This window comes from Phocoena sinus, chromosome 5, assembly GCF_008692025.1.
Source record: "Phocoena sinus isolate mPhoSin1 chromosome 5, mPhoSin1.pri, whole genome shotgun sequence".
Taxonomy (NCBI): Eukaryota; Metazoa; Chordata; class Mammalia; order Artiodactyla; family Phocoenidae; genus Phocoena; species Phocoena sinus.
Window position 1 is genome coordinate 69,451,248 of NC_045767.1, and position 26,014 is coordinate 69,477,261.

The 26,014-nt window shown below is 34.2% G+C and overlaps 2 protein-coding genes across 8 annotated transcripts in view; one reads left to right on the forward strand and one right to left on the reverse strand.

The window, feature by feature from the left end:
- Positions 1-319: 319 nt before the first annotated feature.
- Positions 320-26,014, forward strand: part of GUF1 (GUF1 homolog, GTPase) — a 32,844-nt gene continuing 7,149 nt past the window's right edge. The window contains exons 1-17 of one of the 4 annotated variants that reach the window (XM_032631814.1): positions 320-673; positions 2,726-2,837; positions 2,986-3,134; positions 3,417-3,497; positions 4,403-4,480; positions 6,099-6,182; positions 9,513-9,577; positions 10,091-10,294; positions 11,771-11,910; positions 13,025-13,148; positions 13,719-13,851; positions 14,675-14,818; positions 15,762-15,895; positions 18,672-18,773; positions 19,636-19,755; positions 21,051-21,087; positions 21,914-22,616. In XM_032631814.1, the coding sequence (XP_032487705.1) occupies positions 509-673; positions 2,726-2,837; positions 2,986-3,134; positions 3,417-3,497; positions 4,403-4,480; positions 6,099-6,182; positions 9,513-9,577; positions 10,091-10,294; positions 11,771-11,910; positions 13,025-13,148; positions 13,719-13,851; positions 14,675-14,818; positions 15,762-15,895; positions 18,672-18,773; positions 19,636-19,755; positions 21,051-21,087; positions 21,914-22,051 (2,010 nt within the window). In that variant the 5' untranslated portion in view covers positions 320-508 and the 3' untranslated portion in view covers positions 22,052-22,616. Of the gene's footprint in view, positions 674-2,725; positions 2,838-2,985; positions 3,135-3,416; positions 3,498-4,402; positions 4,481-6,098; positions 9,578-10,090; positions 10,295-11,770; positions 11,911-13,024; positions 13,149-13,718; positions 13,852-14,674; positions 14,819-15,761; positions 15,896-18,671; positions 18,774-19,635; positions 19,756-21,050; positions 21,088-21,913; positions 24,566-26,014 lie in introns of those variants that run through there. The other 3 variants (XM_032631816.1, XM_032631817.1, XR_004349892.1) reach the window with 3 other exon arrangements.
- GNPDA2 (glucosamine-6-phosphate deaminase 2) overlaps positions 21,135-26,014 on the reverse strand; it is a 31,512-nt gene continuing 26,632 nt past the window's right edge. For 2 of the 4 annotated variants that reach the window (XR_004349894.1, XM_032631819.1), the window contains one exon: positions 21,135-25,598. Coding sequence is in view for 2 of the 4 variants with exons in the window: in XM_032631819.1 (XP_032487710.1) it covers positions 25,510-25,598 (89 nt within the window). In the remaining 2 variants the exon portion in view is untranslated. The remainder of the gene's footprint in view (positions 25,599-26,014) is intronic. The other 2 variants (XM_032631818.1, XR_004349893.1) reach the window with 2 other exon arrangements.

The following is a 26,014-nucleotide window of genomic DNA, read 5'->3' on the forward strand; positions in this document are numbered from 1 at the left end:
ATTTTTTTCCTCCTTCACTCCTGGCCCAAACTTTCCTAGGATACATTATTGCAATAAATTTTACTGCCCGTTTCCATTCGGATGCACTTCAATACTAGCGATACCGCAGATAACATGGAGAATACACCTCAGCTTCCAGATTTTAAAAGTTACTCTCGTACTTTACCACTTGGTAGGTTAACCCCCAAGGTTTCGCTAAGAGCACTGCTAACACAGCCCGCGAGAGCTTACCTCACGTGACTTCCTTAGAGCACCGCGCGGAGGCACGCTGACGTCAAGACGTCATGCGACGTCCGGACGTCAGCGAGTCGCCGAGCGTTTTGGGCGTTCTGCCGGGGCCGCTAGTTGGGCCGTGGTTCACAGCTTAAGTCTTCCTCTCTGCTTCCGAAAGCGTGTTTGAATCCTGTCTTTCAGCTCGTAGCGGGGGCGTCTTGGAGGAAACGGAGCCGGGGGTGATGACGCCGTCGCGTCTCGGGACCCTCTCCTGACGATTCTGTTGCGCGGGGGGATGTGGACGCTTGCAGGTCAGGGCTGCTGGCGCAGAAGCGCGCTGGCGGCTTGGGCCACCCGAGCGGCGCGTCGGGGGCTGCCCGGGCCTCGCCCCGCGCCGACCCGGGGAGCTGCAGCCGAGTCCAAGACTCCGGACAGGAGCTACAGCTCCGCGGACCGCAAGGTGACCGCCTCTGAGTTTCTCGTCAGCCAAGTTTTAAAACTTGGGGGGGGGGGGGCTTATTTTGCTACTGTTGTACTTGCTGTGTTTGGATACTTTTTCAGTTTAAACACTTCTAATCCTAATGCCTTCGCCCATTTTATGAAGATAAAAATTATACACCAACATCCATATTAAATTACTTATAAGTAATTTGGGAATGTGTCGGCCTTCCAAGGACTACCTGTGAACGCAGGCTGCGCTTCTGGGAAGGGTGCGGGCTCCGCGCGGGTTTCTGACTCCATTGCTCACCAGTGTGACCTTGGGCAAGTCACGCTCTAACTTTCCTCATTGGTGATATCAGAACTCTTTTATTGTTTATGCGAGGTGCTGGTCTCAGCATGTATTTAATTTTAAAAGCCTACTGGGGAAGCTGCTCGTTCCATTTTCGTGCAACTTTTTAGCCATGGGACTTGGGCAAGTTACCTGACCTTTCTGTGACGGTTTCTTCGGTTGTTGAATGAGATGCTCATAAAACTCCGAATGGCTGTTTGTGAGGCTTGCGCGGTGTAAGGCACAGACCTTTTAGCCCAGTACGTAGACTGTAAGGAGTGCTGGGTATGCCTTAGCTTCTGTTTGTTTTATTATTTCGTTTAGCCTCAGCCGGAGCAGGCTTGTGCAGTTCTAACTATTCCTGTGGTTGGAGGAGGTGGGGCTCCAGCGACTCTTAAAAACTATACTGTCTGATAACTGTGAAGAGATAACAGTTTAGGCAGTAAAGTAACTGAATGCAAGTTATGAGTAACTGCGGATAAAAAAGACTATAGTTATTCGGTTTTACCCTTTTCTAAAATGCCTGTGGAATGTAAAATGGATTTATGTTGCAATTCCCAGATATTAAAAATGGTGCAGGGCTGTATATCTTTTGAATTGAATGGTGGGGGGGAAATCCACGGGGCAAACAAATCAGGTTTAGTTTTTTTGCAGAATTCCTTTCAGATGTAGTTGCACTCTTATTGTGCGCCTTGTATTGGAGCACTTACAAAAAAAAGGAAACTTAAGCTCATGAGAGTTGTGTATTTCATTGTAATTTCACTTTTTTTTTTTGCTGGTTAGGAGATAAAAATTTGATTGGAAAAATGAAATGTTTTGAGTACAAAAAACTGACATATCTGCTTAAATACCAGTTTTTAGCAATTTGCAGTGAGTCTCAGTAAAACAGTAAAGGTGTATGCAACTAAAAATCAGAAGTTAACTTTTCAAAATATTTTAAGAATTAAAATGATAAAAAAAGAGGCTTTTTTTCCTGATGTGGTCATATTTTTTCCTTCTCTCTCTCCAAAGAAGTTGTCAAATAACAAAATCATCTAAATTAAACTTCTGAAGGCTCTACTAGGAGCGCAGATTTTTAAGTAGACTGTTGATTAAATATGTGATGGGGGCGAAAACTTTTCCTTTTATTCTTTCAGCTTCTCTGTAGCTTTTTTGTTTCAAGAGATTTTGTTAGACCAGGTGCTCCAAGGCAGTGGTAGCATTGGTCTGAGGCCTGTTAGGAACTGGGCCGCACAGCAGGAGGTGAGGTCCAGCAGTGGGGAAGCTTCATCTGCCGCCCCGCATCGCTCCTCATCACTCGCATGGCTGCCTGAACCTCCCCCTGCCCCCCCTTCCATGGAACAATTGTCTTCCATGAAACCGGTCCCTGGTGCGAAAAAGGTTGGGGACCGCTGCTCTAAGGCTGTAGAGGAGTTCTACGTATCTTGTGTTCTCCATTCATGAAAGTACATTCAGTTCCTTATTGGCCCTCGAGTGATGGAAATATTATGAGACTTTTATTTAGCTATATGGTCACCTTTGACAATGAAACCAATGTTTTTGATGGTCCTGTTGTAATCCATTTCTTGTAATACGACTTTAGCCATATGCCTCTTTACTGTCAGAGGAATAATATAAACAATATAAATGCTATAAATGAAATTGTTCTAAGAAGACTAAAAGAAAATTCTTTAATTTAGTATACTTGTTTCATATTGTGCACAATTTATACTCATAAATGTAATATGTCTCTCCCCTTTCTAGGAAAAAATTGATATGTCTAGATTCCCTGTTGAAAACACTAGAAATTTCAGTATCATTGCACATGTGGATCATGGCAAAAGTACTTTAGCAGACAGGCTCCTGGAACTAACAGGTATTTTCATTTTATATTCTATACCTAATTAATGGCAATGAATAATTGATAATTTTACCATGCTTTTTAAAAGTTTGGTTTTAATTGTATATGCAGTATTGTCTCTTTTTAAAAGCTCAGAAATATCAATAAACATTTGTATTTATAGGGGCAATTGATAAAACAAAAAATAATAAACAAGTTCTTGATAAATTGCAAGTGGAACGAGAAAGAGGAATCACTGTTAAAGCACAGACAGCGTCTCTCTTCTATGATTATGAAGGAAAGCAGTACCTTTTAAATCTCATCGATACACCGGTAAATTTAATATCAATTTTTTTCTCTATTGTTAAAGTCAGCCTTGTATTAATACTGCAAACAAATCCTTTTTTCAGGTTTTGAACTGAACATTAAACACCTCACTTTGCTTTTTGTTTTCTCAGTGTTCTTATGTTCGTGTCAGTTGTTTCACAAGCACAGGCTAAAAAAGAAACCTATTAACTTTTTATCCAGTGGAGTCAATAGATTTACCATAGTGCCCCTCCCTAAGAAACATTTAAACTCCAACACTTAGAGGGATTAATATTTTTTGTTTCTCAGGGCCATGTTGATTTTAGTTATGAAGTATCCAGGTCACTCTCAGCTTGCCAGGGTGTTTTACTTGTGGTGGATGCAAATGAGGTAGGTACTTTAATTTTATATGATGTGATATGCTACTTGGTTGTTCCAGGGTTTTCCTTAAAATGCTTTGGGAAATAGAATTTTTGTGTTTGAAGAAAATAAGATTTATTTTATTACTTAAAGTTATGTTTTGGTCCTGTTAATTTGAAGTTTTATTACACTAAAGTTGTCTGTGAAGTTGACTAGTTCATTCTTTTAAAAATGTTAAGAGGAATTGTTCAAGAGATTTTTGAAGTATGTCATGTTATATATACATCCTACCAAAAAAACCTCAATTTTAAGCAGTTCTTAATCTGAGGTTTCAATTTTTTAGCAGAACTTGAAAATAAATCTTTATTTTTGAGGTCATTTGGGGTGTTTTTAAGGTAATAATTTGATAAGTGTTAGGTTTAAAGAAACATGTCAATAACATTACCAAGTTCTCTGGTATAAATATAACTATAATAACATATTGAGATGAGAATATAAGAGCTATGATATAGTATTTAAAGTAAGCTTTTGATATGTTTCAGTTTCTCACAGACTCTTCATTCAAAACCCAAAGATTTTTTTGTTGTTGTGTTAAATCTTCCCTGAGCCTGTCAGGGAGAGTCAGTCTCTACGTTACATACATATACTGGGCTTTACAAAATGTGTCACAAGAGTCCTTTGGGAGGCTTAGAGGTCTTTAAGGATCTGTGTTTTACTGCTTTGTCTCCAAAGCCTAATACAGTGCCCTCTAAAAAACATTTCCTGAACTGAAAGACATTTTCACAGGGAATGATCCAGATGCATGGAAGTATAGATACCATAGTTTGCCTTGTACCTTTGCTTTTGATGAGGATGTGTGGAATGGTCTTGAATTACAACTTTTGCCGTAAATGGTGGAATGATCATCTTAGTGCCTTGTGTCTTGTTATTTCCAGGGTATTCAAGCCCAAACTGTAGCAAACTTCTTTCTTGCTTTTGAAGCACAGCTATCGGTAATTCCAGTCATAAACAAGGTAATTTGTTAGCACAACAGTGCTATTTATTATTCTACTTTGTAAACTATATAAAGGAAAAGTCAAAAATCTGCGTGTAACTTTTGACTCCCCACAAACTTAACTACTAATGGCCTGCTGTTGGCCGAAGCCTTACCAGTAGCTTAAACAGTCTCTTAATGCATACTTTGTATGTTATATGTATTGTATACTATATTCTTACAATAAAGTAAGCTAAAGAAAATAAAATGCTAAGAAAATCATAAGGAGGAGAAAATATATTTACAGTACTCTATTTATCAATACCCTAAGTTTATGTCATCTGTTTATAAGGTGAATCATCTCTCAGTACTTACATCAATATTGTCTTAGGTGATACAAAACACCGTAGATGTTATGTATTACTGACACCAGACATCAAAAAATTAAAACATACTGTGAAAAAGAACATTATATTCATTTGCAGGTATAATGATTCACACATTGATAATGAAGCAGAAATATGATTGCTTTATGGTGTGATACTGTATGTGATTGCTTCATGGAAACCTAGCAAATACACTAATGAATGAATCCTTATAAAGTTTTTATGGCATACAGTATTGCAGTCACATTCATAACAGTATTGGAAACATTGCTACATTTAAAAAATATGCTTATATATAATTATAGGCTGATATGCAGTTTCTCCAGTTATGAGAGGCATACTGTATGGTAATGTAATTCTTTGAAAGCAAAGTTATAAAACAGTAAGAAAACCAACACATTATTAATTTTATGTTAAATATCACTCATCTTATGCCTTTGCTAGGGATAGGCTATCCACTCAATACAAGTCTTGCACATGATGTTCTACAAGTGTATTTTTACATATTTATTGAAAAAAAATCTGCACACAAGTGGACCTGTGTGGTTGAAACTCTTGTTATTCAAGGGTCAGTTGTATATTGGTGGGATTTATTTCTTTGAATTGCATATGATAAAATTGCAACTCAAACTCCTATACCCTGGCATGTAGTTGAGAAGATGGTCTCCCTGACTTACATGGAGTGATGGGGGGCTGTTTCTGTAGTAAAGGGCAGGGCAGGCACAATAGTGTTGGACTAAACCATATAAAGGAAAAGAAAAGGACCTTATGAACTAGGATGAAACAGTGTAACACAGGACACTTAACAGTTAAGTGCTAAATTGAGCAGTGTTGATAAGGCTTACTTTTATATTTTAAAATTAATAAATTAAGAGTCAATTAAAAATCTGCATGGCATTCAGTTTTATTTTCTGATATTGAAGTTAGGTTTAAAAGAAGCAAGGTTGCTTATAGGTGAGACAGTTTGTTTTTATAAGTTATATCTAACTTATAAAATCGGCTTACATGGTGTTATTGAACTCTTCTGCCTTGAATAGCTAACTGCCTCAGTTTCATGCTTGCTCTGCTGTCTGCCTATTTTCAGTGGCCATGCTTGTTAAAATTATATTGCCTTTTTCTAGATTATTCTTATTTTAATACTTTTGAAAATAAAATCATAAAGGGGTCAGTTAGTTTAAAAGCAGGTATGCTTTTATCTATCTCCAAATACCACTAATAAATAACACATTTTAATTTAATTATATTAAGACATAATGAATTTTTCTTTTTAAGATAGATCTGAAGAATGCTGATCCTGAAAGGGTTGAAAAACAAATTGAAAAGGTGTTTGATATTCCAAGTGATGAATGTATTAAGGTAAAATACTCTTTTTTTTCAGAAGACTTGGTTTTACTTTCAAAAATCTCAGGTAATTGGCCTAAGTATATTATTATCTTACATTTCTACAAAGTTCTTTTTACTGATATTTCATTTGATCTTTGCCAAAAATCCCTATTATATGGTTAGGACAGATAGAAATTACTCTTATGATACAGTTGAAAAGACTAAGAGTCAAAGATTCTATCACTTTCTTAAGGTTATAGACCTAGTTAGCTAATGTGCCAGGACTAAAATGTAGGCCTCCTGAACCTCTTTATAGTATTATTTCTTGTATGCCATTTTGCCTCTATGGAAATATTCTCTTTGAAGAGCAGGGTCAGACTAATTTCAAGGCATATGTACATATCATTCTTGGAAATAGATTTTATTTATATCAGAGTTGATACTATTTTAAATTTGAATTTTTAAATTTACCTTTTAAATGGTGCTTTAGGTGTTAAATAGCCATCACTGAACTGTGCTGTGCTACATGCTTGTGTAGTAAGTCTGTCAGTGCAGTAATATAATGTTTAGCTTCCACTTTCAATCTTGTCTGAGTTTTGAAAAAGCAAGTTTCAGCTGATGAAGTGGGTTTTTTTGGTTTGTTTTTTTTAATTTTAACACATTGGATGATTATATAAACTTGGTAATAACTAGAAAAAGCAATAATTTTTTTTCTTGGATATATACGTAGAATTTAATGGTTTTTATTATGAAGAGGGACCTCATTGTAAGGCAGTTCTGAAATTATGGTATCATGACTTGGATTATGTTATATTGAAGTATAATTAACTGTTCAGATTTTAATAAATATTTACAAAATTCATTCATATACTTAATTTGGTGTGTGCCAGCTAGGGACAATAGCAGTGAATAGTACAGGCAAGACCTCTGTCTCATGTTTATATTCTGCTTGGGGAGGCACTCATTGAATAAGTAAAAAGAGAAGTAAGTATAGTAATTATTGAATGAGACATATGTTATCAAGGAAATACATTAATGGTGTGTATTGTTCCAGGTGGAATTACCATACTTAACAATGAAAAAAGTCTTTTTCTCAGAGAAGAGCTGTGATGCAGAGTAACTTAGGGAATTCTCTGATGAACTGAGACTTGAAGAAATGAAGAGTTGGGAGAAATGCATTTCTGGAAGAGGAAGGAGCAAGTGTAAAGGCTTGGCATGTTTGGCAAGGTTTGGCATGTTTAAGGAACAGAAAGAAGGCAAGTTAGATGAAACGGCTTTGTAGGTTAGGTGGGAATCAAGTCATTCTGGGACTCTTGCTGTGCTAAAGGGTTTAAAATTTTTAAGATAATGAAAGAATTTTAAAGCAAGAGAGGAAAATAAGCTGATCATTCAGGTTGCCTTATAGAGAATGGATTAAAAAAGGGTAAGAGGAGATAAGGGGAAATCAGCTTGTAGTAGTAGCCCAGGTGCAAAATGGTGGTGGCTAAGTATGTGCTGCTGATGTTGAAGAAGTGGGCAAATTTGATGTGTATTTTGTGGATACAGTAGTGTTATGTGTAAGGAAGTGAAATAAAGAATCATGGAGGGTTTGGATTTGAGCAACTGGTTGAATACTGGTATTTGTTAATATGGAGAGGACTCGGGGAGGAACAGACATAGTGGGAAAATGAAAAGCTCTGTTTTGGACATAGTGGGTTTGAAATTTCTATTAGACATCCAAGTAGAGATATTGCATAAATCTACAATTCTGGCATTTGTGGAGAGGGCTGAGTCGAAGATATTTAAGAGTCTCTAGCATGTATGTAGTACTGAGGCCACAGAAATGGATGCCGTTTCCTAGGGAGGAAGTGTAGGTAGAAAAAGAGATCCTAGAAGCCAGACTACACTACATTATTATCAATTTGTAGGGGGTTTTGAGTAAGAATTTTAGAAGGATTAGAGAGTAGGATTCAGAAGAGGAGGATGCAAGGATTGAGTTTTCAGAGAGGTGAGAATATAGATTGTAACAAGAGAGAAGGCAAAGAGGTTGTGTATACAGGTGCAGATGGATTTGTATGTTTGGGTAAAGGAGTTTTTGATGTTTTCTGTTTCCTTAAATGAAGTAAGAGGCAACCGTATCTGAGAGTGAATTGGCCATAGGGAAAATGTGTAGATTGAAAAGGAAGGTGGTGTGAATTGTCTTAATGAGCGACAATGTGAATTTAGTAAGGGATGTGTCCTGGGACTACCAGGAAATGTTAACTGCACATTGAGATCTGTGGTCATGAACTTACAGAAACCAACCAGACCAGTTACTTGACTTTTCTCCAGCAATGTTAAGCTGCTCTGATTATAGGCATAGAAAAGGCACATAGTTGGATGCAGTCACAGTTGAGGTTTTACCAACTGCTTAGGATAGAGAATAAAAAGTAGTTAAACAGAGTGATTACAAACAGTTGACCCTTGGAGTCTCAGCTGGGAAAAGAGGCAGGGGGTGAATGGATAATGAAAAAAAAAAAGTAGCCTATTCAGTGGATTAGAGGTTGTGATCTTAAAGGATTGTTGCAAAGAATGTACTAGAGTCTAAAGCAGTGGTTCTCATTAGGGGGTAGTTTTGCCCCTAGGAAACATTTGGCAATGTCTGAAGTCCTTTTTTGTTGTCACACTGGGAGATGGTTGCTACTGGCATCTTGTGGGTAGATGAGAATCCATGGATACTGTTAAGCATCTTACAGTTCATAGAACAGCCCAAAATGTCCTTAGTGTCGAGTTGAGAAACTCTGATCTAGAGGGACTTTAAAGGGTAAGAGGAAGTATTCATGGAATTGGGTTTGAAATAAAGATTTCAGAGACAAGTTCAATTACTGGTAATGACAAAGGTGAGTCAAATGCACATGTGTTTTGAGTCTTTTGACCTGTATTTTCAGTGTGAGTACAATAGTAATAATATGCCCTATAGTTACCTGTTTGATATCCACAAATGTTGCTTATTCACACAGCATCCTTGAGGTTTAGGTAAAATATGAAAAATCAGTTCATTTATCAGATGAAGAATTTGAAGCTTAAAGAAATGTGTATTGTCTGAAGTCATTTATTACATGTGGAGTGATGATTATAACCCAGATTTTTTTGAACTCTTAGTCCGCTGTTCTTTCAATACCATAATCAGAATGATTTTGTAATTTAATACCAGAGAATCACCTAACTGTAATGGAAGGGCAGTTGTTGATATGTTATATGCTTTGTGCTTCCTTTTACCAAGTTCTTCAAGCAAATTGATAACTTTTAGAGTTCTTTTTCCCTTCTAATTATAAAGCTCAGTCACAAGGATAGAAAAGTGAAGTCTTAACTTTTTCAGTGTTTGTTTTACATACATATTTTTAGATTTCTGCTAAACTTGGAACGAATGTTGAAAGTGTTCTTCAGGCAGTCATCAAAAGAATACCCCCGTATGTATTTTGCCCTTTTTATACTATTTGTTTAACAGTACAAGGTCCATCAGTTTGATCTGCTATTTTAGCTTAGTAGCTATGGCAAATGTACTCTTTGCAGTCAGTGAGAATAAATTTTTAATTTATTTTTAGTAACATATAGAAGGCAAATACAGTATAGAAAAATAAAAGAAAAAAGGATGATAGGGATCTCTTAACAATTATTGCAATAGACTTGAATACATTGGTAATTATTGTTTTTTCTTAATCCTGAACAAATATATTTAATCAGTTTCATAAGTAATTTAAAAACAGTCATTTAAAATATATTTAAAACTTGAGGTCAAATTAAAACTAATATAGGCATTATACCTTATAGAAAGGTCCTTTTATTTTAGCTGTCAGTTAATCAACTGTACTAGAATAAATTAAGCATAATATTTGAGTTAAAAAGGCATTATATTAAGATTTTAATTTATTTATTATTTAAATTTAATTTATTAGTGTTTGTTCTTTACTTATTTTTAATAGTCCTAAAGTGCATCGCAAAAATCCCTTGAGAGCTTTGGTATTTGACTCCACCTTTGACCAGTATAGGGGTGTGATTGCCAATGTAGCATTATTTGATGGAGTGGTTTCCAAAGGAGATAAAATTGTATCTGCGCATACTCAAAAGACATATGAAGTTAACGAAGTAGGAGTTCTGAATCCTAATGAGCAGCCAACTCACAAACTGTAAGTAATCTGCATTAGTAATTAAAAGACACTTGTATGTGTTTCTGTCACAGCCTTTCTTAACTTCGTGCGCTTAGAATGATCCCAATTTGGTAACTTAGAAAAAAAACAAAACCTGATTATTGAATGCAGCTCCATAGTGAATCCTCTTTGAAAAAGAATCTCATGTGTGAGGGACAGTAGGGATTTGATGTATTTTTTTATTCCTTTTGACTAGCCACAACTAATTTTATATTCTGGTTCCAGACTGGGTCCAACATTGATGTACTTGATGAGATAGTGAAAGAGATAATTCTCTCATCCATATCCATATCCATACTGGGTATCAATTTTTGACATTTAATTTTTTTGTAATTAGATTTTTCAACATAAAATAGTGAAGGAAAATTCGATAATTGTTTTCTTTAGTGTGGAATTCATGGTAAAACTTTGATTAACAAGAATGTATGGCGTTTGAGGTTAGCAAGGTAGTGTACATTATAAAACTAAGTTCTGAGTTCACTTATAAAACAAATATTTATTGAGTGCCTATTCCATCAGTACCCCAGACACTAAGATAGATTACCTTGGGCACATAGTTTTCTAAGGTCTTTGTTTCATCATTTGTCAAATTCAGGATATGAACCGGGTGACTATATAGGTCACAATTGATAGTTTAATGTTGTATGTCTAAAACTGCACTATTTTGTCATTTTTTTAGGTAATTGAAAGTCATAAAGTCTATTGTAATTTTCTCAAATATTTCTAAAATCTGTCTATATTCTTATTTAAGTATAGTTGATTTACAGTATTATATTAGTTTCAGGCGTACAGCATTATGGTTCAGTATTTTTATAGATTATACATTAAGAGTTATTGCAAGATAATGGCTATAATTCCCTGTGCTATGCAAAGTCTGTCTATATTGTGTCGCATATATATTGACAATTACTGCATCTTTAGTAAAGATTTTTGTACCTCATCCTAAATGGAAATTATCATTTAGGAAGTTTGCTTTAAAAAAAAAAAAAAAGCTACAACTCTGAAATCTTGGATTTGCTCTTCCTGCAAGAGGCACATCAAACAGATAATCAGATTTGTTGAGAGTTCACATTTTTTTGCTTGGTTAAAATTGTTCTTTTCTTTTTTAAAGGACATTTGTAATATAATTCACTAACAAAACAAATATTACAAGGAGTGTTTTATGTTTCTGCATTTATCAGTTTCACTGTTGTTTAATGTGCAGAGGTGGGCAGAGTCATTAGGAAGGTCCCTAGGCTTATTGTATTGCAGAGGTCCTTGGTAATGGATTGTAAGGCATGGGATGTTCTTTTGCTGACGAATCTTAGAGTTGAGAATTGATATGTAGCACTTAGTTTCAGTTTGATGAGGTTTTGTTTGGAAAGTGTGATCATTTCCTAGAAGAGTAGAGCTAATTGTGAGTGTGCACATGAAACATGAAAACAGTAAATATTTCCATATAATAATTTTATTTAGATATGCAGGACAGGTGGGCTATCTGATTGCTGGGATGAAAGATGTCACTGAAGCACAAATAGGAGATACATTATATTTACATAAACAACCAGTGGAACCCTTGCCTGGGTTTAAATCAGCGAAGCCAATGGTATTTGCAGGTGAGGAGCGCACATATTCAAAGGATAAGGGCCAGCTTACTCTAAATTGAAATAAAAATTATTAGAAATACTCATTTTAAAGATCAGCTAATTCCTGTTAAAATAACAGTTACTCTGTTTTTCTTAATTTTTTTTTGTGGGTGTGCTGTTTACATAGCAGTTAATTGCATACGTATGGTGAAACTTTATGTGGGAGATAATTTCCTAAATTTTTTTAGGACTTCTTAAAAATTAACCTTTTAAACAAGCCCTCTGATATCTTGGAAGAGTAATATGAACTTCCTTCTTGTTTCACTAGAGAGTAGGTCATTGTGTTTGAAATACTTTCCTAATTAGGATGTTTTTATTACTAATTATCAGTGGACATTTACTGACTGCCTTCCCCTTAGCTGGCCTTTCTTTAATACTGTATTATACTAGTGTAGGCATGGCAGAGAAGAGTGTCACCTCATGTATGCATAACTTCAGAACCTCTTATTTCTGCATCATATTACATACATTTGAAAAAGGAAGACCTGATTGAAGGTCATCTGGTTACTCTGTACTGGGTATCCATTCCTTGTTTTCTCCCTTTCGTATTTCTCATTGGGAATTATAAATGTTGTTTAACTCTCCCTGCCCCTGTTAAGACAAAGTCAGTCATCTGGATTTTGAAGAACTTAAGAGGTGAGGACTTGGGTTTGAGGTGAAAGAGAATCTGATGAATCAGTAGTTCTTGTTTTCATTTCTACCTCTGCTTTTTATCTGCTAATGGAATTTCATTTGTGGTTGTGGATGTCTTGCACTTTTGTTTCTTAAAATAAACACAATGTATTTTCTTGATAGGCTTAATTCCCATGGTTCTTTTTTGTTTTCTCTGTATTTTTTGCAAAAGCAAAAACATCACTTTGAGTGTGAATCTAGTGGTAAATCCAAAGTTTATGAAACTTGCAAAATACTTTTAAGCCGATTTAACTTAGTATTTATAGTTTTCTTAGCAAACCAGTATTTTGGTCAGTGAAATACAGAAAGTAATTTAAAAGCTAAGCGATTAATTTTGAACTTGGCAGCAGTGCATATTAGCTTTTCTAGGCAGCGTTTCACATGTGATAATTAGAAATCATTGTGTCCCCAGGAATGTACCCTATAGACCAATCTGAATATAATAACCTGAAGAGTGCTATAGAAAAACTGACTCTAAATGATTCCAGTGTGACAGTTCATCGGGATAGTAGCCTTGCCCTAGGTGCTGGCTGGAGGTAAGATTCAGTTATGTTGTAGTGTTCCATTTTTATTGAAAAGTAAAGTTTAAATGGTGTATTGCTCTTTAACATTTCTGAAGATAAGTTCATATTAGTGTAAAATGAACTAAACAATGTCTGCCTATTTCTCACTGTGGATTCATATTCTGTGGGTAAGTTTTAAAGCTATTTTACCAATGGAAGATTTTATCTTATTTAATGAATTTATGTTAGCATTTAATTATGATGTGATAGATTGAATGACTCTTTTGATTCCACTCCTCTCCCACAAAGTAGCAGTATATTCATCAAAGAAAATACAGGGCTTCCCTGGTGGCGCAGTGGTTGAGGGTCCGCCTGCCAATGCAGGGGACGCAGGTTCGTGCCCCGGTCCGGGAAGATCCCACATGCCGCAGAGCGGCTGGGCCCGTGAACCATGGCCGCTGAGCCTGCGTGTCCGGAGCCTGTGCTCCGCAACGGGAGAGGTCACAACAGTGAGGCCCGCGTACCACAAAAAAAAAAAAAAAAAAAAAGAAAATACAGCCCGTGGGACATAAACATTTTGGAGTTTGGCTTTTTCTCCCCCAGGTTAGGATTTCTTGGACTTTTGCATATGGAAGTTTTCAACCAGCGACTTGAGCAAGAATATAATGCTTCTGTTATTTTGACAACACCTACTGTTCCATATAAAGCTGTTCTTTCATCAGCAAAGTTGATAAAGGTATTGCTGTGAGTCAGCATACAAAGGAAAACTCAATAAATGTATGTGTGTGTGTGTGTGTGTGTGTGTGTGCAGAATACAAGAGAAATATTTTAGTACACCAGTAGCTGAATAGCTATTAAAACTAAATATTTCTTGATTAATAGTAATAAAAGTTGAATTACCTTATGGTGGAGAAGTTACTTGAGAACTAATTTATGCAGTATTTTTCTTAACCTGATGAAACGTCCACATTATCAATACTAGTCTGTTACTAAGGGTAAAAAGTAGAGTTAGTTCTGAAAATACTGTTCTAAATTCAGCACAAAGATTAAGAGTATAATTTCGGTCCTAAGTAATTCATCTTATGAAAAGTAAAGCATTCTGTCCTACGTGGTTGTAGGAAATTTTAGATTTCAAGTTAACAGTAGAGACAATATTGTATTGTCTAAGTGGCAATCTGTTCATTTTAAACAAATATTAACTGGCATCTGTAAATATTTTCCAACAAAATTAACTTGGGAAACTACTTACAGTGCCTTATAAGGGGAAGATTAAAATGTATTCTTCCATCATATTTTACTAAGTGGTGTACACAATGTGTTTTAGTAAATGTCAATAACCAGAATATATTAATGATGGTTATTAATGTTAAAGATTACAGTTGGAGAGTTTTTAATCTAAAGTGTGTTAAGATAATATTCTAACCTTTAAGAATTCTTTTGTGTTTATTCCAACACATTCAGTAACAGTAAATTCTAATATATATTATAAATAACAAATTTTAAAACATTGTAATTATTAAGATTTCTTTTTAACTATTGGTGATTTTTCTTATTTTTAGGAATACAGAGAAAAGGAAATTACAATCATCAATCCTGCACAATTCCCTGATAAGTCAAAAGTAACAGAATATTTGGAGCCGATTGTTTTGGGCACCATTATCACACCAGATGAATATACCGGAAAAATAATGATGCTTTGCCAGGTATAAATGTAATACTGTTGGATACAAAAGTAAACTTTAGTCTTCTCCAACAGTGGTACCCAGCTTAGGTTTTGAATTGTTTCTCTTGGCAGTGCACATTGAATTTAACAAAAGAAATTTTCATAAAGATCTATATCTTTATATATTCTACCTATTTATACATGAAGATATACATATATATAATTACAGTATTTTGATTTTTAAATAAGAAAATAGAGCCAGAATTTTTGATCATCTGTGTTAGTTTATTGAATTGATATTTTAGCCTAAAGAAAAGGAATTTGATGCCCTTTTAACTTGAGTAGATAAAAGTATAATTTCCTTTCGCCTTTCTGAGTATTTGAAATTGAGTATCATTTGAAAGATAGTTATAATACTTTAGAGACCTTTGTTTGGAAGGTATTCCTCAGTTTGCTTTAGTACTTGCCACATTGTAATAAATGATTTAATCCACAAATTTGATATAATCATAGTCCTTAAAAAGTACGTATTTGAAATATTCTGACATATATTGAAAAGAACTCTCAAATGACTAGTGGACTTGAATTTTAATTGTCTTGTCACAAAAAAACTTAACTTTAGTCGCTTAATTTCTCTGGGCCTAAATTTCTTTTATTTGTAAAATAAGAAATTAGAACTTTGACTTTATCTGTAGCTAATTTGATTTATTGTTAAATGAAATACTGTATAATTAAAAAAGACAAAGTAGTTTGATAAAGACAAAGGATTAAAAGCTTTGGTAGCAAATATATTGTAATTGAGATACAAAATGGTTCTTCCTATATTATAAATATTGGTCAGATGTTTTTACTAGATCATTAAAAAAATATACCTTGGTTTTGCCCATTCTTTAAAGTTGATAATTGACATCTTTCTATATTCATTAAATAAACCATTATTTGAATAGGTTATCATTCAATACATTTTTTTATTCCCTTTTCAGGCTCGAAGAGCAGTTCAGAAGAATATGATGTATATTGATCAAAATAGAATAATGCTTAAATATCTCTTCCCTTTGAATGAAATTGTGGTGGATTTTTATGATTCTTTGAAATCTCTGTCTTCTGGATATGCTAGGTAAAAATTTAATGGGAAACTCTGATACTTAGACAATTTTTTATGAAATATTGACCAGCACGTGTGTACTAATACTCCACTTATTTAATCTCAGTGATCTTGAAGATGGTTGAGAATCACACTGTAGGGTTAGAAAAGCTTGGAGCAACCTTATAGGTGTTACAGAGTACTTGTAATTTGCTTAATGGAAGAATGAATTTCTTTGATTCATCAAACTATTACTCCTTTCTTTTTTTTTTTTTTTTTGCGGTACACGGGCCTCTCACTGTTGTGGCCTCTCCCGTTGTGGAGCACAGGCTCCAGACGCGCAGGTGCAGTGGCCATGGCTCACGGGCCCAGCCGCTCCGTGGCGTGTGGGATCTTCCCAGACCGGGGCAGGAACCCGTGTCCCCTGCATCGGCAGGCGGACTCTCAACCACTGCGCCACCAGGGAAGCCCCTATTACTCCTCTCTTAATGGCAAAAATTTTAGTGCCCTGTTCGTGAGAGGAGTTGTACTCCTGTATTTCAATTAAAAATTATAATAATTTGAAAAAGCTACTGTGACCTCAGTGACACTTTTAAAATATATTTGTATGTTATGTAATCCTAGGAGCATCTGTGTACATTTGGAAAATAGAAGTACGTATTTAGTCTGTAAAAAATGCTAGGTGTGCCCCTGTATTTGTGAGCACTTCAATAACTTGGTCTTCTCAGGAATAAGTGGTCTGCGTCATGAAAACCATTATCTTATCCCATAAAAGTACATGGAGGAACAGCCTGGTAAAACTGAAGAAAGAGTATAGCATTGTGGGAGTATTTTTTGTTAAGGCAAATAACTCTAGGTGCCCTTAGTGTCCTAAAATCCTACATTACTGGATAGCATATACTAGGATATAAAGGAAATGTAAAATATAATGGGGAAGTTGATGGAAAAGTGAATGTTCACATCTGTAAAACATGCATGAATGTACTTTCATACTTAAAATTAACATTCAAAGAAAGATCCCAGTGTTCTGAAGAACATGCTACAGTGACCTGGAAGTTTACTTTGTGAAATGAGCTTTTCAGTGAAGAGAGTCAGCATAACTCTTGATACAAAGGAATCTTCTTTATTTGTATTGAGAATTTATTTTTTCTAATACGTCACCGAATTTTTTTCCTATGTCTTCTTTCAGACAAGAGCTTGAGCAAATAAGTAGCAATGTAATTTAAAATAAACTGAATTGAGGCAGCAAGTTGTTAAACAACTACTATAATTAAAAGAATGGTTACTAAGTGTTTATAACATTTTTAACAAAAGTCTGTGAATTCTAGTTTGCATTTGGGTACCACTTTCTGAGTTAAGTGGTCTTAAAAATCTTTTACCTTGGAAAATTAAATATATTTCACATTAAGTGAGAGAACATGGTTTATTTTGAACTATGTAAAAATAATTCCAGCTTCCAAAATTTAGGTAATTCTTATGTTCAAAAATGCATGTGGATAATTTTTCGCATTCTAAAAAATTGAAATTCTAAGATTTTGGAGCATAGAAAATTATAAAGCTGTAAACAAGGTGAAAAGTCTAGGGACTAAGTTTATGTCTTATCTCCTCTTATTCTGCATAGTACTTAACATGGTACCTTTATATAGTATATGATTAATGATGTTTGTTGAAAAAAAAAGGATTTTGGCAACAGTTTAGACAGTAATCAGGTTTTAGAGAGTATTAGTGTCACTTAGTGACCTTCCTGCTGAAAACCTTTTGAAGCCAAACATTTGCAACTCTAGGCACCGGTTTGTTTTAAAATTAAGGCAGGGGCTTCCCTGGTGGCGCAGTGGTTGAGAGTCCGCCTGCCGATGCAGGGGACACGGGTTCGTGCCCCGGTCGGGGAAGATCCCACATGCCGCGGAGAAGCTAGGCCCGTGAGCCATGGCCACTGAGCCTGCGCGTCTGGAGCCTGTACTCCGCACCGGGAGAGGCCACAACGGTGAGAGGCCCGTGTACCGCAAAAATAAATAAATAAATAAATAAAATAAAATAAAATTAAGGCAGGAGGAATACACATGTTCTCGTCCATAATTGCAAAGACATGAAAGCATAATTGAAATTTTTTTCTCATAAGACATCAGTTTTGTAAGTTAAACCTGTTTTGATTAGCACGTTAAGCTTTGACCATATCGTTAATAGAAATAGTTGACACTAAATGCATATTGTGCTCAGCTAGGCTCTGTTCTTAACACTTTTTATGTACTAGGCTGTTCAAGTGCTTTACATGTATTAACTCATTTCATTCTCAAAAAAGCCTTGTGAAGGTTCACACTGAAGAGCAGCCATATATGAAGTCCAAAGTCTCATTTATTAATGGCTGCTTAGCACTGTCATAGCATTTATTTAACTGGTAATAGAAAACTAAAAAGAAACCCAACTCATGAGTCTGAGAATGACCCACTAGAACATACTGTTGTCTACAGCCAGCCAGCTGCTAGGAGGGAACATTGGGTAGGTGACATTTTCTTTCAGTGATCCATTTTCCTAGCCTGGCTTCACAGTTTTTTCCCCTTCCTTTAGTAGAGCATGTTCCCCTTGATTTTTGTACCTAATGTCATAAATGTAAAAAGATGAGGATGTTTGTTCCTTACCGTGGTCATGTAGATCCATTCATCTGAAATTTATATGTAACATTTTGTTTGAAAGTTAGATCTTTTGGGAAGGATATGGCAGGAGGTAGAAAAAAGATATTTTGAAAGGAAAAAAAAATGTAATCTTGGGAAATATAATGTTTATCTATCACTTGGACATTTTTCCTTGTTAGTTTTGACTACGAAGATGCAGGGTACCAGACTGCGGAACTTGTAAAAATGGATATTCTACTGAATGGAAATATTGTAGAAGAGCTAGTAACTGTTGTACACAAGTAAGTTGAATAGAAACTAATCACAGAATGTGAAAGTACCCACTTTTTGACATGTTTTCATTTAATTATTGGTTGCTCATTTTTATTTGACAGCTACATTTTGAAAACTTAAAGGTAATTAAATTTCCATGAACTAGTTTTTCCTTCCATTCTTTTTCCATGCTTCTCTTTCCAAACTGTTAAAAGGAGAACAGAATTACAGTAGCCAAAAATAGTAGTGTCATGGAAAGAAATGTTTCCCTTACCACATGAGACAAAGTAAATGTTTTTTAAACTATGATAAATTTAGAATTGAGAACAAAAAGTTTTTTATTTTCATTAAAACTTTTATAATAATGAAAAATGAAATCCCTTGTATGTTCAAGAAATAGTGGATTGGTTAAAATAAATTACGGGGCACCCATATAATAAATCTATTAAGCCATTAAAATTATATTGTAGAGTAATACTTAGTGATGTAAAAAATGTCTATTAAGTAAAAAAGGGTACAATATATCATAAACACTATGATCCAAACTGTAAAAAACAATTAAATATAAATATGTATGCACAAAAATAACTACAAGGATGGATATATGTTTAACAGACATTCTAGAATGTTTTACAGTGGTATTCTATGGGTGAGGGAAGCCCATCAAGGATGGTTTTTATTCTCTAATATATGTTTTGCTAGATTTTCTGTATTGTTAGTTTTGCAATCAGAAAGGTCATATATGATTCAGAGATTAAGTGATGCTTATGTTAAACAAGTTCCATTTGTATCTCCTTAAGAGCCTTTACATTGACTATGCATATTAACTAGAAAGCTACTTTAAATATTCTTATTTAGGATATGTGAATAACTGCATTTTTTCTATCTCAGAGACAAAGCATACTCTGCTGGCAAAGCCATATGTGAACGTCTGAAGGATTCTCTTCCTAGGCAGCTGTTTGAGATAGCAATTCAAGCTGCTCTTGGAAGCAAAATCATTGCAAGAGAAACGTGAGTTGAAATTCATTTTTCAACCAACCCTGGTTGGTTTTAGCAGTGATATACATAGAAAATGAAAGAATATTAAAAAACTTAACATTGTCCTAAACTTTATTCCTACTTATAGATACATTAATCTCTTAATTCTACTAAAGTGATGACTGTTACTTTGAATTACTTATATGACACTTTTGGGTGATAATTATTTAGTTATTAATATATATGCTGTGAGGAGTTTTATTTCCATTTATTTTATTCAGTGACCCCACTGAATTTCATGGTTAATGAATTTCTATAAAGTTTTTATGGTTTTATCCCTTTAAGTAGATTATAAACTAATAGGAACTGGAATTAAAAAGGTGTTGGAGGTAATTCTTCCAAAAGACAAAACTAAATTATGATTTTTACTTGAAGCATTTAATATCACTTCCTCAGAGCTAGTCAGGTTGTAAATTGTAAAAGTGAGAGAGGAATGCTGGTATCATGTTAGGCTTCAGGGGTTTGCAGTAGTCTTGGGATAAATTGTAAGCCTGTATTTGCAGTGAATTTCATTTCCTAACACCATTTTGCTTTAGTTATTTTGTGTTTCATAAATGCCCAGAGATTAGGCAGAGTGAAGTTTATTTATAATAAGGGAACATCCAGGAAAATGCAATTTAAAACAGTTAGCAAATAATCATTCAAACATAAATGTGCTGAGGTAGAGAATACCTTAAAGAAGACTTTTATGTCTTCTTATGGAATACAAAAAAGTGGAGCTATTTTCAAATTTTGATCCTCCAAATTTCTCAGATACATTATAGAAATAGTTTATTGCTGCTTAAATGACTGTATTAAAATTATTTCATTTTCCCTGAAATGGGTTTTATAAAATATATCGTTCTTTATATTCCTAGTCACTCTTGACCCACATTCAGTAGAGTTAGTAATGAGATAATAACCATTTTAGTTTTTTTGGTAGTGGTAGTAGTAGTAGTATTTTTAGGTTGAGCTGGAAATGACCTTTTATAATTGTTGTAATCAAGCTCACACCATGCTTAAATTTGACCTCTTCAAGACTGCCCACAAGCCTTGACCTTTATTAACAAAGTTTGTGTTGATATTCATGTTGAATTAATTTTCTATTTTATTCCAAATACATGAAAATAAATACAAGAGCATTTAAGCTATCTAATTATTTGCTTATGGCAATGTTATATAGGTGTGACCTGATCTTAATATGTTTACTAAAGGGGAGATTGATTTTGAAAATAAGTACTTTTAAATAGTATAAGCTATGTACTTATAAAGAACTTTCTCGTTTACAGTGTGAAAGCCTATAGGAAAAATGTTTTGGCAAAATGCGTACGTATCTACATGTGTTCTATTTTGTAATATATCTATTTTATAAGTTTAGAATCAGAGGGGGTATAAATACATTGGTTTCCATTGCTGATTTTTATAATACCCTTTATCTCATCTCCACGTTTTCTTTTTAAATAGGTAAATTTCAGCTTGACTTTAATAATAGCATACTCATTTTGATCACATTTTCCCATCTTATTTTAAAATTTTTCCTTATGTGCAACTATCTAAGAACATTTTTATAATAGTTATGATCAGGATAATGTTTGTTTTAATTTATAAGGACAGATTTTGAAGACAATAACTATGTCTTACAATGGGAGTTGAAACTGAAATCCATCTCTCCTGCATTACTTTGCCAAGTTTGCTGTTTTCGTCTATTAAAAAAAAAAAGATTAAGTTATTACGAGAATTAAACGATAAATGCTTTTTCTAAATCCTTAGCATAGGGACTGACACATTTAAGCCTATGTGAGTCTCTGTATTAGACTACAGCTAAATCTAAAATTTCAAGCGCTTTAATCAGTAAGGAGATGGATAACTTTTCCTTGACATGCATAATGTTGTACTGTGTTTCCTTGAGGATCTTCATCTTCTTCCAAAAACAAATAAATAAATAAAGCCTTTATTCTTTTGAGAAGACAGTAAAATTAGGATCTGCTTGGGGGTAACTTTGGAAGTTACCCTTAGGAAGACACTTTGCAGGTGTCTACTTCATGGATAATAATTGTAAAGTTTTTGTAATTGTATTGATGTCTCTAGGTAATTGTAGGATTATTTTTCTGTGGAGTGATTTGGACTTGTAGTTTTTAAAAATGTTTTTCAGTATGGTGGTGATATTACCCGAAAAATGAAACTTTTGAAGAGACAAGCAGAAGGAAAGAAAAAACTAAGGAAAGTTGGCAATGTTGAAGTTCCAAAAGATGCTTTTATAAAAGTTCTGAAAACACAATCTGATAAATAATTGGTGGGAAAATATAAGGAATTTTCATAAATTAAAAATTGTGTATCTTTTATTTTTTCTTTGTAATTTATAATATGTTGAACACAACAGAGTGAAAATTATAAAATTTGCTTGTTACTTTCCAGGTTTTCAGTTTTAAATAACCTCTTGGCTTTTCTTTGAAAGAGAGTCATGGGTGGATAAGAGCATAGATTCTGAAGCCATATTGCCTGGTTTCAAATTTCTGTTCCACCACTCACTAGGCAAAGTGACGTTGGCCAAATTACCCTCTCTTTGTCTGTTTACTCTTTAGTAAAATCAGGATTATACTATTACTTACCTCCATAGGCTGTGAAGATTAAATATGTTTAAAATATTCAGAAGACTGCATGACACCTAGTCAGTGCTCAGTGAATCTTAATTTTTCAAGCATATTCCTTACTCACACTAAAAGGCCCTGTACTTAAGATTCTATCTAGTTTCAAGCCCAAGATACAATATTTTCATAATCACCTTAAATATCAACTTGTTAGATGGATATATTTAGATATATATGAATCTGTTATTAAATATTCAAATAACAGCATCTAGACATGTGCTGTGGTTTTTCATAAAATTTTTACAAATGTTACTTTGAAACTAGACAGTTTACATATGCATATAAATTAAAATGATAGGGGCTGTCTTATTCTGAGAATTAAAATGCATTTGTGCAAAGTGATAGATGTTTGATATTAGCAGCAGCTGTTATTAATGACAGTTTAATAATGATTGCCTAGATTTCATAATTGAGGAGACTGAGTAAATAACTTACTTAAGGTCACATAGCCAGTAAACGGTTGTCTTACTTTCAAAGCATGTCTACTCAAGTCAATAAACAAACCAGAGGGCAGACTGTATTACAGTAAGATAAAATAATTTAGCCATTGATTTTTGTCCTTTACTTTGAATGAATTGAATGAGGTTAATGTCTTCTAGGGATAAGACTATCAGTGATAAATTTTATACAAGGTTGTTATGAGATAATTACAAATTCAGATAGTGGGGATTTACCTAAAATTGTGTATGGAGGTTAAATAACCCGTGGCTTAGTCCTAGTTACATAAATTAATCAACTGTCTTCCCTATTTCTTCTAGCTCTGGTAGAACAGATGAATTATGAGATCTCATGACCAAAGTATCAGTATTTTAGAAAATGGCAGTATTTTTGAAACTAGAAAAGCATTTTAATGTAATTTCTAAGACAAGACGTTCTACCATTATTGCCAGGGGAAAGTTACAAGTTGGTACCTGGCACATAGTATGTACGGTGTGTCTACTATTTAGTATTTGTGTCTTATTAGTATGCTTACAGTTTGGATACTTTATTTTCCCCTTTAACCTCTGACTTTTTAGGAAAGTTTATTTGTAATAGTAGTACAAAAAGTATTTTCCAGGTTTTTTAGCATACTCTTAAGTTCTCTCCCCTGGCCACTCTCCTAAACATGATTGAGAGTTGTGTATCTCCCAGAGGGCCTTATATTACTAAGATTTTTGTGTACGTTAAAATAACAAACTATTAGTATTAGAATAGCCACGATTTATTGAGTTTAATATGTGACAGCCACTGTGCTGAGCTCTATAGACAATCCCCTCATTCAAACTACATGGCAGTGGAGGTACAGGCACCATTACCATCCCATTTCACAGGGGAAGAAGCTCAGACTTATGTATCAGTATTGTCCAACAACATCACAGCTCTTGACAGCCGGGATTCAAACAGTGGTTTCTTTCTCCAAACCCCAATTCTTAGCTACCATGCTTTATTGCCTCTTGTGGGAATATCTTCAATAGACTTAGTTTTTTGCTTAACTGCAGCTTAGCTCCTGAGTTAGGGAGTTAAAGTAGCAGGAACACAGTTTGCTGTGGACCTTGAGTATATGGACTTCGAACTTACAGGGCAGTGATGGAATGGAGAGTTTAGACTCTGTTTCAGCTAGCACATTTAAAGCACAGAAATAACAGCTGAACCGTGCACCAATCTTTAGCTTTTTCACTAAACTATATGACCTTCTAAGGTAGTTTGCACTAACCAATACTTTATTACCAGGTGTGGGACTGGGAGATAATGCTGATTTCACTTACTGTTCAAAAACCATTTATTAATACTTAAGGCTATTAGAAGTTCATTATCTAGAATTAAGGCAGCATATTTTATCTTAACAGTCCTATTTATTTTTAAATTTGCTATTTAAATGTTTTAAGGAACTTAACTGTAAATACATTTCAATCACATAGGCAATTAGCAGGTATGTAAGTGATGCTTCTACTAGGTGGACTTACAAAAAGCAAAATATGCAGAGAAAAGGAAGCATATTTTACTTCCCAAGGAGCAGAACTAAGAATTATAGGCAGAGACATTGTCTTTTAATTTAAATCTAATTGCATAATGACAACAAATAAAAAGTAAACACAAGCTCATAGCTACTGTTAATTGTTATTCTTTCAGATGTATGTGTTCAATTTCACTGTTGGAAATAAAATTTAGATAACTTACATTTGTTTATTATAAGCTTTATTTGAGTTAAAGATAAAAAACAATATACTTTTATTTGCAATTTAATAATGCAAGTTGTTATGGCAGTCTAAAATAGTTTACAGTAACTTTATATTATACTTCATCATATGATCCTTTTAGACATTATATATATGTAAGGAATAAAGCTAACCATTTATGAAGTTTAACGATAATCAGAAAATTTTCTTCAAAAAAAATAATTTCCTTAAGTGTGTTGCTAGGTATAAAGCTCCTAATTGCTAAAATACTTAAATTAAGTGCATGAACCCAAGTCGTTAACTAAAAATAAGAGCACATCTGTTTAAAAAAGTGCTACAGAAGGTGGTGCACAAAAAACATGCACTTATACATACTTTCCAAAAGGACGTAAACTGTACTTTTAGGCACTGCAGTCTCTTCAAATTTTCTGTACCAACAATATATAGCAGGACTTTTGATGTCCAGATGCTACTGCAGGAAGATGACTAAGGCAACCACGTGCAGAAAGCTTGTGCAGAGAGAATATTATAAAGATAGCATTCCAGAAGTAAAGGCTTGCAATGATAGTGGTTTGATACCTGAAAGGCTTGGAGTGTCTTCCTGTGATTAAAAAATTAAAATCTAATAATGCCACTGGAGTCTTATACATGGTACTTTACGTACAGAACTGTCACCTTTAAAATGACTTAAAATTTGTAAACAGGCAGACATTTCATTTCTGTGCTATGTTATAGAGTGACTGTGGCTTCTGTAACAACTAGCTGATCCATTGTGAGAGCCAATTATGTACGTCTAAACCCTAGTATAAAATGGACACATTGTAAATATGGAATGTTTAACATATAGATATTAGACTTCAAAAATGACAATATTCAAAGATTCCCCAAGTTTCATCATATTGCATAGCTGAAAATGCATCTATGTATAAAAGTGTTCTGTTCATTCAAGCAGAATTTTGATCCAGTCTCCTTCCGTTTGCTTCCTTCATACTGTATAGTGGATCCACAAGTTTATTGTGCACGTGCATTAAACCTTAAAGAAAAAAAGCACAGTTCTAGTTGTATTTCTGATTTTGAACTATATCTCATTTAGAAAACAAAAGATTTAATATTAAAATACAAGTATACTGGCTCCCATCTAGTACAAAATAGTTAAATTTATTGGAAAAATGCAAATAGAAATGTTTCAGAATGTTTAGTTTTAACTACCTAGCATATATCAATTTAGTTATTTATGAAACCATGGATCTGGAATGGGTACAGGTTCTTTGTGAGTAACCAGAAGTAGGGGCAGTTCTTGTCTTTAGAACTTCCTTCAGTATGACAAAATAACAAATTTGAATACTAATTACATCTAAAAGTCTGTTGAGTTTGACCCTCTGCCAGTTAATCTAACAGATTCCAACAAGGGGCTCAGAACTGTTGTTACATTAGTTCTCTAATATATTA